Source organism: Amblyomma americanum, chromosome 5 (genome assembly GCF_052857255.1).
Source record: "Amblyomma americanum isolate KBUSLIRL-KWMA chromosome 5, ASM5285725v1, whole genome shotgun sequence".
Lineage (NCBI taxonomy): Eukaryota > Metazoa > Arthropoda > Arachnida > Ixodida > Ixodidae > Amblyomma > Amblyomma americanum.
In genome coordinates, this window is record NC_135501.1 from 18,788,177 (window position 1) to 18,800,456 (window position 12,280).

General features: G+C 46.4%; 1 protein-coding gene across 2 annotated transcripts in view; it reads right to left on the reverse strand.

Moving 5' to 3' along the window:
* The window catches only part of LOC144132311 (inactive serine/threonine-protein kinase TEX14-like), a 150,870-nt gene that overhangs the window by 99,423 nt on the left and 39,167 nt on the right, over nucleotides 1-12,280 (reverse strand). For both annotated transcript variants that reach the window (XM_077664632.1, XM_077664631.1), the window contains exon 5: nucleotides 1,429-1,561. In XM_077664632.1, the coding sequence (XP_077520758.1) occupies nucleotides 1,429-1,561 (133 nt within the window). The remainder of the gene's footprint in view (nucleotides 1-1,428; nucleotides 1,562-12,280) is intronic.

The window sequence follows — 12,280 nt, forward strand, 5'->3', positions numbered from 1 at the left end:
TCAACTTCTTTTTCATGTAGTTCTGTTAGTTTTTTTTAGTATGCAGATCGCGGTGAGAAACATTTATTGCGGAAAAAATGTCATTTATAGCTGTTTGGTGGTTCCCAGTGCTCTGTACTGCTCAGGCAGCAAGCACATTCACTAGGAACGGATTTGCCTTCCGATCAGTGCACACGCGCGGCGAGCTCCATGAACACGATGTGCCCCTGCAGTTCACGCACTGAAAAATAAGTTGCAGTTCACGCACTGAAAAATAAGTTTGACGGCAAGTCTGTATTCGCGCTCACTTTTTTCGATGCGAATATTGCCGCCGCATATTTTACACTTCGCCAGTCTCACCAAATTATTTGCGCACTCAAGGCTGACGATCGTGAAGCTCGCCTCTTCATGTACTGTCTGCCACGCTGCCATCATCATGATCACGTAAACAATCAGTCTTCCGCTTCATTGCTGTAGCTGCTGTGAGTTCAAAGTCACATTTTAGTCAGTTTTTAGTCACTTCTCAGCTTATCTCGCTGCACATCAGAGGGGCATCACTGTGTTGCGGCAGATGCGGCCGCTGGCAGTAATAGTCTCCCGTTCTGGCAAACGTACGGGCTAGGCCTACTTCGGCCTCTGCAGGCTCATCCGCTCTATCGTTCAGCGCACAACTTTCGTTGTCCTGAGTGCATACAGTCGGAGCAGAGAATCTCTTGAGATTGTTAATCAACGGCTTTTTTCTTTTTTTGGCGAATTTATGTTGTGAATACACCTTGCACGCTGAGCCAGGCATCGTGCGTCTTTCTTCACGGTTGGGGACAAAGCGTCGTGTCTCCCCGTGGCTCTGGTGCACCGAGTAGACACCGGCAGCCAGCTCTACCAATACAATGACCTGCTGTCACGTGCGCCTCGGAAGCATATAGGAGTGCGAATGACACATTTTATTTCTTGCTATTTTCTCTGCCACCAATGGGCAAATGGAAGCAACAGTGGTGGTAAATTGAAGATGGAAGGCAGCTCTTTCAAATGAGACGAAGATGGCTGCAGTGCCACGCATGAAACGGGAGCCATGCATCGCTTAATACGGTTGTCTAAGTGCTGATTTCAGCCCAAATTCGGGCGACATCGATTATATAAATTAGAATTACGACTAAAATACTAAACTTAAAGGTGGGAAACTTAGCAGATAGGTAGATAAAGAGCTACTGATTTCGAAAATCACATTTTCTAAAAAGTGATTTTTTTTGCGATTTTTTTGGCCTGAAACACCCGTGTCCCCAAGGTTAACTGGGAAACCATCATTAGGCCGACTACATGTACCTGCAGGAAAGTGGCCTGTCCCATATCAGTCCAAATATCTTGCACACCCTTCCCCCATTGGTAGAAAAAGAATGTGGAGCTGCCACAAGGACTGTAGATAGCAGTGCCTTTGTCCTTGTGCAGCCTCACCTGCGCATTGTTGTGGAGCACGTCAAAGAGGCTTCCGAAGTGGACACACTCGAACACCAGCAGCACATCATCCATGTTCTGCACGGGGCTCACGGCTAGCGGCCACAGCAGGTGTGGGTGGAAGGTAAGCCGCCTGCGACAAACCGCGAATAGAATTTGCTAGTCTTTCCCTGGGATGACAAGAAATGAAGAAGCGAGTGCTGGCTTCTAACATTTAGCTTTTCAGACTGATTTTAACATTTACACCCAACCTCCTGCCCAGTTATTCCGCCAAAAATCTCCAAGGAGTAGTGATTTCTCCAATGGTTACTGGCACTATTAAGACCAAGCTTAGAAATTACCAGCTCTGTTAGCCGTATTCTCAAGATTGAGCAGGATGCTTGTACCAGCAGAAAAGCTGGACGTATAGTGTGAAAAAATAACAGAGCTGACTAGAAATCGGAAGGCAGACGTGCACGAGTCAAACCAGAGTCCCCTCCTATAAGAACACTTACCAATGCACAGTGTTTGGCAGAAATGGGCAGTTGGCTCAGATCTTTTTGAACCACTGCATGGTCCAGCAGCTGATGTAAAAGCATGCACAGTCTCCTCATACCTCTACAGGCCCCGCCACACATCAGTGAAGCTTCGATAGTGCCACATGCTGCTCCTCTCTCCCTTCCTCCCCGACCTCCTCCCACCAGTAGTAAGTTTGCACAAGCGAGCCGGTACCTGGCTCCCTTCTATTTATTTGCCTTACCTAGCACAGCCAAGTTGTGATGACCCCTATAACCGAGGGAGTTACTGGGCTGTGCTTCCATTAATAATTATAAATATCCATTCCGCCTTTTTCACAAGACGTGGCACCCTGGGGTGTGGGTGAAAACTGGTTGAAAACAGATGCACGTGAGAGATCCGGCGTATACTGTGCCTGCGAATAGACCTCTCCCGGCCTATGTCCTAACAGCACGTGTTTCCATCCGATTGCAAAACGTACCACATACCGTGGAAGCTATATCTGGGAGAATAATGGCTTCGACATGTAGCGAAGCATCGCCAATTGGGAGAAGAAAAGCGGCGAGCAGAGCTTATCACAAGCAAAACCGGTTCAGAAGTGAAAGTGGATGGTTTTGAGCATTGCCTACACAAAAAAGCTGGCAGTTTTCCAAATAGTGGAGCTCATGTAGGAGCCCAAGCAACCACAGATATCCGTCGGACGTCCGAACTAAATCCGAACGTCCTGTGACGAGATTGGACGTCCATCGGACGTACGAACAGAATCTGGTTTCGGACATACTTATCCGTACGTTCATCGGACGTACGAACAGTGTCCGGTTTTGTAAATCTGCATGAGAGACGAAGCGTACGTCCGAGGTATGTATGGCTGAGTATTATCCCAGGACATTAGTATGGACGTTTTTTTATTTTTCGCAGAGAAATTGCGCCTTTCGTGTATGTATATTTTGTATTCTTTTTATCGAGAAAAACATCCCAAAAATAAATTTTGTGAATTTTATGGGCAAGTTGGCTCGAAATCGCATTAATTCAAATTGCATATCTGCTTCTATGAAATTTTTTGCATCAGCTACAGGGTTTAACGCGAATACGTTTGTAAACTGGACCGATTCCACAATCCTTTCTGTAGTGCAAGGGCCGCCAATGACCAAAAATAATTTAAGGGGGGAAGCAGGTGTTGCACAATTTTGAAGCATCTCAGTTACTAATTCTAAGTTTAAGATACCTCTACAAACTATCGAAATTGTGTGACATCATGTCCACTTTGTTCGTTAAACTTGCAATTGAAAGCATTTGTAAATTCAAAACTCCCGCCAAGTACTCCTGTCATCGTCATCATGCATGTCAGTTTGCGGCCAGCCCAATCCAATCCAACAGTCAACATTGCGGCGCCGTGGTCATTTTGTTGTGAAGCGTGGTGCTGCTTTAGATCTTTGTTATTACCAAGGCGTGGTTTTGTTTGGTCTGCAGACAAAAGTGGTGTGGCACTTGAGCAATTCGAAAGATGCAGGAAGCACCTGAAGCTCTTCTGGAATGCTGTACTGCGCCGACTTTGGATGAAAGAAGGCTTAGTGTGAATGCCATAGGTGGTTGCTTATGAAGGTGAGTAGTACACTGCTTGAAAATTACTTTTGGGCAATGCAGCAGGATCATATAGCATTTGTTTGTAAAGTCTAGGGTGGAAAGCACAAGGTGATGGCTTCTTTGTTAGCCGCGAACATCACAATCTTGCCGCGCAAAATGTGTGATATACTGTGTCAGTTCACTTTCTACCATCGCTATAGATAATCTGATTTAGGTGCACTTTTTCCTCAAAATCTTTCCATCATAAACAGTTTCAGTTTTTTTATACTTCATTCATCTACTACTTTTCATGTCATGTTTTATGTGTTGAAAAATGAGTGCTATTTAATTATTTCCTGTGTGATCTGTTTTCCCGCGGCGACGTGAAGATAGCATTGTTGCTACTGGCTGTGCTCCGAGGTTTGTTGAATACAGAAATTCATTTTTACTCCTGTCACACTGGATTTGAAACAGATGACATTCAGTACATGAAGTGCCATTCAGCTTCCTTTAGTGTTATCTGGTAAAACAGTGTCATGGTCTAGTGACAGCAGTATCAGTAAGAAAACAAGCATGATATAAAAGTTATACTACACACCTAAATTTTAATGTCAGTATACTTATTCTTTCTACATTCATTTAAAGGCTATAAATTATGATGTGAAATGCTTGCTTGACGACTTGATCTGAGTTTGAGGTGTTGAATGCTACAGGTGGGGTTAGCCTTGCTTTATCTGCCAGCAATTGCTCCACCACAGAGTCCCTTCGATATTAACAATGCCGCATCTACCCCGCTAAGCCCACAGTCGCTTATAATAGCACACATTCTCTCCCGCAGTCACCATCTATGCACATGTTCAGTCACAGTAGAACATAGGCCATTGTAGTGCCACACTCCATACACACATTCACTCACAGTATAAAGTAGTCCACTCCGGAAGACACCATCTATGCACACATTCAATCACAGTAGGCCATAGTCCGTTCCTGCTGTCACCATTTAAAAACAAGATCCGTGTTCTGCAGAAATGTTAAAAGAAGGCGTGCAGCCTCCCTTCTGCATGTCTGGTTTCCAATCGGGTAGACAATGTCCTGCACTGTGCTGTAACGGGTTCCAGTCTTCTTGAAGGAAGCGAACATCATATGCCTTTCCGCGTTGTACTCTGGACAGTACATAATATGTTCAATATCCCCACACACAGCACATAAAGAGCAGAGCGAAGACGATGCTATGCCGGTCTTATGCATCCATGCAGGAGTGCGAGCAGAGGCCGTGCGAATTCGATGTAGAAGGGTCGCCTGAGATCTTCTCAGTCCCTTGGTCACACATGGCTTGTGGAGCGCACTCCACAGGGTACTGAAGTGATCGAGCACCGTTTTCCTGCAGAGACTTCCCATCTTGAGGTACTTTTTTAGATGGAATCCTTGAGAGAGCTTTGTGGGCGAGGCTGTCTGCCACCTCATTACCGTTGACTCCTATGTGAGAGGGCACCCACTGGAAATGTAGAGTAAAGCCTCTGCTGTCTGCTGTGCAGATTCTGCACCAAGCGCAGAGAGCTTAGAGACAAGGCGTCAGTAGGAAATCCGGACTCTAACCTCTGAAGGGCAGATTTTGAATCTGTTAGGATGACAACAGGTTGAGCCGGACAAGACCCTAACTTCCGTGAAGCCGCCTCAATAGCAACACTTTCAGCCATTGTGGAGGATACGACAGCAGTACAGCGTACGGACCAGTTACAGTCCAAAGAAGGAATGTAAAAAGCCGCTGCGCTAGCTTGTTTGACCTTGTCCACAGAACCATCCCTGAAAATTTGAAGATGGCAGGCATACTCTGTTTCCAAGTATGCCAGGACAAGCGAACGCGTTGCTGCCAAAGGAGAGCTGCACTTTGCGCTCACATGGGTAATTGTGACCTTACAGTCGAGGGTCTAAAAAGACCAGGGGGGTTTCAACTGTTTCCTTTGCCTTCGGACATTAATGCCTAAAGAACTAAGAGTATTGAGTGCCAAGTAAGCCTTCGACTCATATCTCTTGCAGAGCCGCTGGAGAAGGGATCGCCCAGCTACCGTCTCTCCTAAGCGGTCAAGATGCATTAATAGTCTCTGAGAAGCGATAAGGCTGAGAAGTTTCGATAGGGACTCATGAAGTACTGCCTTATTCGCAGCCGCCTGGGGAACTCCAATGGCTCTTCTTAGGCCCTTTCTGTGGACAACTTCGAGACGCTCAAGTTGTGATGCCGTGGGGGAAATTAAAGGTAATTGATACATTATCCGGCTGACCACCAGCGCTTCATGAAGTTTGACCATTGAAGAAGGATGGTTTCCCCATTCCTCACGTGCAATTCTACGGATCACATTGAGACGAGAAGATACAGATGAAACAATCGCGTCTACAGCTTTTCGCCACTGTAGACGGAAGTCAATAATGACGCCCAGGAAACACGCGTGGTTGAATTGACGGATGCAAGAATGACCGATCTGCGATCAAACGTCTGCGATCGAACAACAAAGTGCTCTGTAAACACTTCTGTTAATTGGTTGATGTTCCCTTAGGCTGCTGCATTTTTGCACGAGTTTGACAAGACTGATGTTTGTTCTTTTGTCTTTTCAGAAATTCTGTGGGTGGGAAGATTATTGACGTGCTTTCCAAGCTTGTCATACCTGAAGTCAGATATTTTATGAATATAAGTCACTCCTCTGCTTATGTACATCAATGACAATAAAATATGCCTGCTGTAAATTAAACTGTTCTTCTTTTTATTGCCTCGTGGGAGTGAAAAAAGCATGCATGTACCATATATGCAAATATCCAAGAAAGATCCGGCAGCAGACGTCCTCAAACGGACGTCCAACGGCGAGAAAACGTATACCTTTGGACTCCCATTGGACGACCGAGGGACGTACACCGGCTGTTTGCGGATGTTCAGCGGAACGTCCGGAACATCCGAAACGAACCTCTGTCGGCCGTCCAGTGGATATCTGTGGTTGCTTGGCGCGCATCGGCAGAGAAATCGTGTGAGAGAGTATCTGTGTGAAAGAAGCAGATTCCTCTGTAAAGACCTATATAAGAATCACTCCGCGACAATTATCAACTTCGATCAAGCAAGATGCCTCTCCTCTCTCCGTACCTTCCTCCCCATGCACAGCAATGTTATGGTTTGCCCTGTCTAATGGAGGCAGTATAGGACTATGCGATCCCTCTGTCCCATCTCCCCTCTATTGCAGAGACAGCTGTTAAGCACTTCTTCCAGGGTTTCGCATTGTAGTAGTAGTATATCATAATCGTTGGCGTAACCAGCAGGTGCGTGCGTCGCCATGAGAACCACTCGGAGGGTGGTTGCCCTGGAAATAGGAGGATATGGCACGAGTGGAGGAATTTGTAATGAGTGGGTGGTTACTGAGAAAAGAGGGTTTAGCAAGAATGTATAAAGGCATGAGGTGGGTGGTTGCCACGGAAACCATCACAAAGGTGGTTACCAGGAATAGTGGAAACCAGAACCTGTGAATGGTCACCATGGAAGAAGCAGGGCATGGCGAGCGCATCATCATCATCATCAGCCTGACTACACCCACTGCAGGGCAAAGGCCTCTACAATTAACCTTGACCTTTACCAGCTGTGCCCACCCTATGCCTGCAAACTTCCTAATCTCATCTACACACCTAACCTTCTGCCGTTCTGTGCTATGCTTGCCTTCTCTTGAAATCCCCTCCGTTACCCTTAAGGACCTGTGGTTATCTTGCCTGCGCAATACGTGCCCTGCCCAAGCCCATTTGTTCCTCTTGACTTCGACTAGGATGTCATTAACCCGTGATGTTGCCACAGAAACAGTCTGGAAGGTGGTTACCAAGGATGGAAGAAGGTGTGGCGAGAGCAGAGGAATACCTAACCAGAGGACCATTACCATGGGAGGAGAGGAGGGTATGGCGAGTGTACAATGGCATAAGTGGTGGCTGTTTGCAAAAGGAACCATTGGGAAGGAAGTCACAGGTGAAAGAGAAGGGTGTGGTGAGAAAAGAGGAATCACTAACCAGAGGATAGTTACCATGCAAGGAAGAGGGCATGGCGAGAGTCTGCAATGGCAAGCAACCGTTGGGAAGGTAGTTACCGGGGAAAGAGGAGGGTGTGTGAGAGCAGAGGAATTCCTAACCAGAGGATTTTCACCATGGAAGGAAGAGAGTATGGCGAGAGCATACAATCCCAAATTAGTGAATGCTTGCCACAGGAACCATAGAGAAGGTAATTACTGGGGAAGGAGAAGGTTGTGTGAGAGCAGAGGAACGAGAGGGTATGGCGAGAGCATACAATCGCATAAGTAATGGCTGCTTGCCACATGAACCGTTGGGAAAGTAATTACCGGGGAAGGAGGAGGTTGTGTGAAAGATGAGGAATTCTTAAGCAGAAGATGGTTACCATGGAAGGAAGAGGACATGACAAGAGCATACAATCGCATAAGTAAGAGATGCTTGCCGCAAGAACCATTCAGAAGGTAATTACTGGGGAAGGAGGAGGTTGTGTGAGAACAGAGGAATTCCTAACCAGAGGATGGTTACCATGGAAGGAAGAGAGTATGGTGAGAGCATGCAATCACAAAAGTAGCGGATGCTTGCCACAGGAACCATTGAGAAGGTAATTACTAGGGAAGGAGGAGGTTGTGTGAGAGCAGAGGAATTCCTAACCAGAGGATGACTATCATGGAAGCAAGAGAGTATGGCGAGTGCATAAAATGACAAAAGCAGTGGATGCTTGCAACAGGAACCATTGAGAAGGCAATTACTAAGCAAGGAGGAGGTTGTGTGAGAGCAGAGGAATTTCTAACCAGAGGAACGAAGAGGGTATGGCAAGAGCATACAATCACATAAGCAACGGATGCTTGCCACAGGAACCAATGAGAAGGTAATTTCTGGGGAAGGAGGAGGTTGTGTGAGAGCAGAGGAATTCCTAACCAGAGGATGATTACCATGACAGAGGGTATGGCGAGAGCATAGAGCATACAATCACAAAAGTAGCGGATGCTTGCCACAGGAACCATAGAGAAGGTAATTATTGGGGAAGGAGGAGGTTGTATGAGAGCAGAGGAATTCCTAAGCAGAGGAACAAGAGGGTATGGCGAGAGCATACAATTGCATAAGTAACGGATGCTTGCCACAGGAACCGTTGGGAAGGTGATTACCGGGGAAGGAGGAGGTTGTGTGAGAGCAGCGGAAATCTTAAGCAGAGGATGATTACCACGAAAGGAAGAGAGTATGGCAAGAACATACAATCACATAAGTAACAGATGCTTGCCACAGGAACCATTGAGAAGGTAATTACCACGGAGGAGGAGGTTGTGTGAGAGACGAATTCCTAAGCAGACGAAGGAAGAGGGTATGGCAAGAGCATAGAATCGCATAAGTAACGGATGCTTGCCACAGGAACCATTCGGAAGGTAATTACCGAAGAAGGAGGAGGTTGTGTGAGAGAAGACGAATTCCTAAGCAGAGGGACGAAGAGGGTATGGCAAGAGCACAGAATCGCATAAGTAACGGATGCTTGCCACAGGAACAGATGGGAAGGTAATTACCAGGGAGGAGGAAGTTGTGTGATAGCAGCGGAAATCTTAAGCAGAGGATGATTACCACGAAAAGAAGAGTATGGCGAGAGCATACAATCGCATAAATAACAGATGCTTGCCACAGGAACCGATGGGAAGGTAATTACCAGGGAGGAGGAGGTTGTGTGAAAGCAGCGGAAACATTAAGCAGAGGATGATTACCACGAAAGAGAGTATGGCAAGAGCGTACAATCGCATAAGTAACGGATGTTTGCCACAGGAACCGATGGGAAGGTAACTACCAGGGAGGAGGAGGTTGTGTGAGAGCAGCGGAAATCTTAAACAGAGGATCATAACCACGAAAGGAAGAGAGTATGGCGAGAGCATACAATCGCATAAGTAACGGATGCTTGCCACCGGAACCGATGGGAAGGTAATTACCAGGGAGGAGGAGGTTGTGTGAGAGCAGCAGAAATCTTAAGCAGAGGATGATTACCACGAAAGGAAGAGTACGGCGAGAGCATACAATCGCATAAGTAACGGATGCTTGCCACAGGAACCGATGGGAAGGTAATTACCAGAGAGGAGGAGGTTGTGCGAGAACAGCAGAAATCTTAAGCAGAGCATGATTGCCACGAAAGGAAGAGGGTATGGCGAGAACATACAATCGCATAAGTAACGGATGCTTGCCACAGGAAACGATGGGAAGGTAATTACCAGGGAGGAGGAGGTTGTGCGACAGCAGCAGAAATCTTAAGCAGAGGATGATTACCATGAAAGGAAGAGAGGATGGCGAGAGCATACAATCGCATAAGTAACGGATGCTTGCCACAGGAACCGATGGGAAGGTAACTACCAGGGAGGAGGAGGTTGTGTGAGAGCAGCAGAAACCTTAAGCAGAGGATTACCACTAAAGGAAGAGAGTATGGCAAGAGCATACAATCGCATGTGTAATGGATGCTTGCCACAGGAGCTGATGGGAAGGCAATTACCAGAGAGGAGGAGGTTGTGTGAGAGCAGCGGAAATCTTAAACAGAGGATCATAACCACGAAAGGAAGAGAGTATGGCGAGAGCATACAATCACATAAGAAACAGATGCTTGCCACAGGAACCGATGGGAGGGTTAATTACCAGGGAGGAGGAGGTTGCGTGAGAGCAGCGGAAATCTTAAGCAGAGCATGATTGCCACGAAAGGAAGAGAGTATGGCGAGAGAATACAATTGAATAATTAACAGATGCTTGATACAGGAACCGATGGGAAGGTAATTACCAGGGAGGAGGAGGTTGTGTGAGAGCAGTGGAAATCTTAATCAGAGGATGAGTACCACGAAAGGAAGAGAGTATGGCGAGAGCATACAATCGCATAGGTAACGGATGCTTGCCACAGGAACCGATGGGAAGGTAATTACCAGGGAGGAGGAGGTTGTGCGAGAGCAGCAGAAATCTTAAGCAGAGCATGATTGCCACAAAAGGAAGAGAGTATGGCGAGAGCATACAATTGCATAATTAACGTATGCTTGATACAGGAACCGATGGGAAGGTAATTACCAGGGAGGAGGAGGTTGTGTGAGAGCAGTGGAAATCTTAAGCAGAGGATGATTATCACGAAAGGAAGAGAGGATGGCGAGAGCAAACAATCGCATAAGTAACGGATGCTTGCCACAGGAACCGATGTGAAGGTAATTACAGGGGAGGAGGAGGTTGTGTGAAAGCAGTGGAAATCTTAAGCAGAGGATGATTACCACGAAAGGAAGAGAGTATAGCGAGAGCATACAATTGCATAAGTAACAGATGCTTGCCACAGGAAACGATGGGAAGGTAATTACCAGGGAGGAGGAGGTTGTGTGAGAGCAGCGGAAATTTTAAGCAGAGGATCATTACCACGAAAGGAAGAGAGTATGGTGAGAGCATACAATCGCATAAGTAACGAATGCTTGCCACAGGAACCATTCGGAAGGTAATTCCGAGGAAGGAGGAGGTTGTGTGAGAGAAGAATTCCAAAGCAGAGGGAGGAAGAGGGTATGGCAAGAGCATAGAATTGCATAAGTAATGGATGCTTGCCACAGGAACCGACGGGAAGGTAAGTACCGTAAAGGAGGAGGTTGTGTGAGAGCAGCAGAAATCTTAAGAAGAGGATATTAGCACGAAAGGAAGAGAGTATGGTGAGAGCATACAATCGCATAAGTAACGGATGCTTTCTACCGGAACCGATGGGAAGGTAATTACCAGGGAGGAAGAGGTTGTGTGAGAGACGAGGAATTCCTAAGCAGACGAAGGAAGAGGGTATGGCAAGAGCATAGAATTGCATAAGTACTGGATGCTTGCCACAGGAACCGTTCGGAAGGTAAGTACCGGGGAGGAGGAGGTTGTGTGAGAGCAGAGGAATTCCCAGGGTTCGTACAGGCTTTGAGAGCACAAATTCAAGGGTTTTTAAGGACTTTCAAGGCCCCCAAAAGTTTTTTTCAAGGACTCATCTCGATACTCAATTTAGTACCCTTTATAGTAAAACAACTTTTTTAAAACACGCTGTAACAAAAAAAGACGCACTTACAGACTAGACTACTTTAATACTAAACTAAGACAGGTCGCAAAAAGTATTCATGAAAGCTCCTGAAGCTTTGTGATTATTTCTTGCTTGATGTTCAGAAGTTCTTCAGTCTTGCTTTTTGCCGTTTTCCTAAGGCAATTCGACTTCACAATGTGCACGACGTCGCCCGTCTCTTCTGCTTTCTCAGCCAAGTTGTCTGCTGAAGCTGTCAGATCAGCAACGGTTGCTTCAAGTCTTACTTTCTTCCTCAACAAGACGCCTCTTTGACACCTTTGCTTCTTCAAGTTGCTCCTTCTTCTGCGCCTCCAGGTATGCCTGATAACGATGCCTTGCAGCTGAAACGGAGGTCCTCAACTCCTTTATTACAAGAATGTTAAGGATGCCACCTGCCTTGTCAACGGCGTCACATATAACGCGTTGTGAGATATACGGCAGACTTTTCAGGTTTTCCACACAGACCTGCTGGTTGACACTAAACCCTCTTTCCACAGCAACTGAGCACAAGCAAAAGCTGGACTACTGTCCAGAGCTCAGCGTAGGATGAATTGAACTTTAGGAGTTCTAAGAAAAAAATGTCTAGCCTGTCAGAGCTCTTTTCAAACAATTGCAGCTTATGCTTCTCCATCTGCAGCATTTCGGCGTACTCAGAGAGAACAGAGTCCCGTTGGTGATTGCTCAACCTTTTTGCAGCGATGAGGGCATTCAAAACATTCT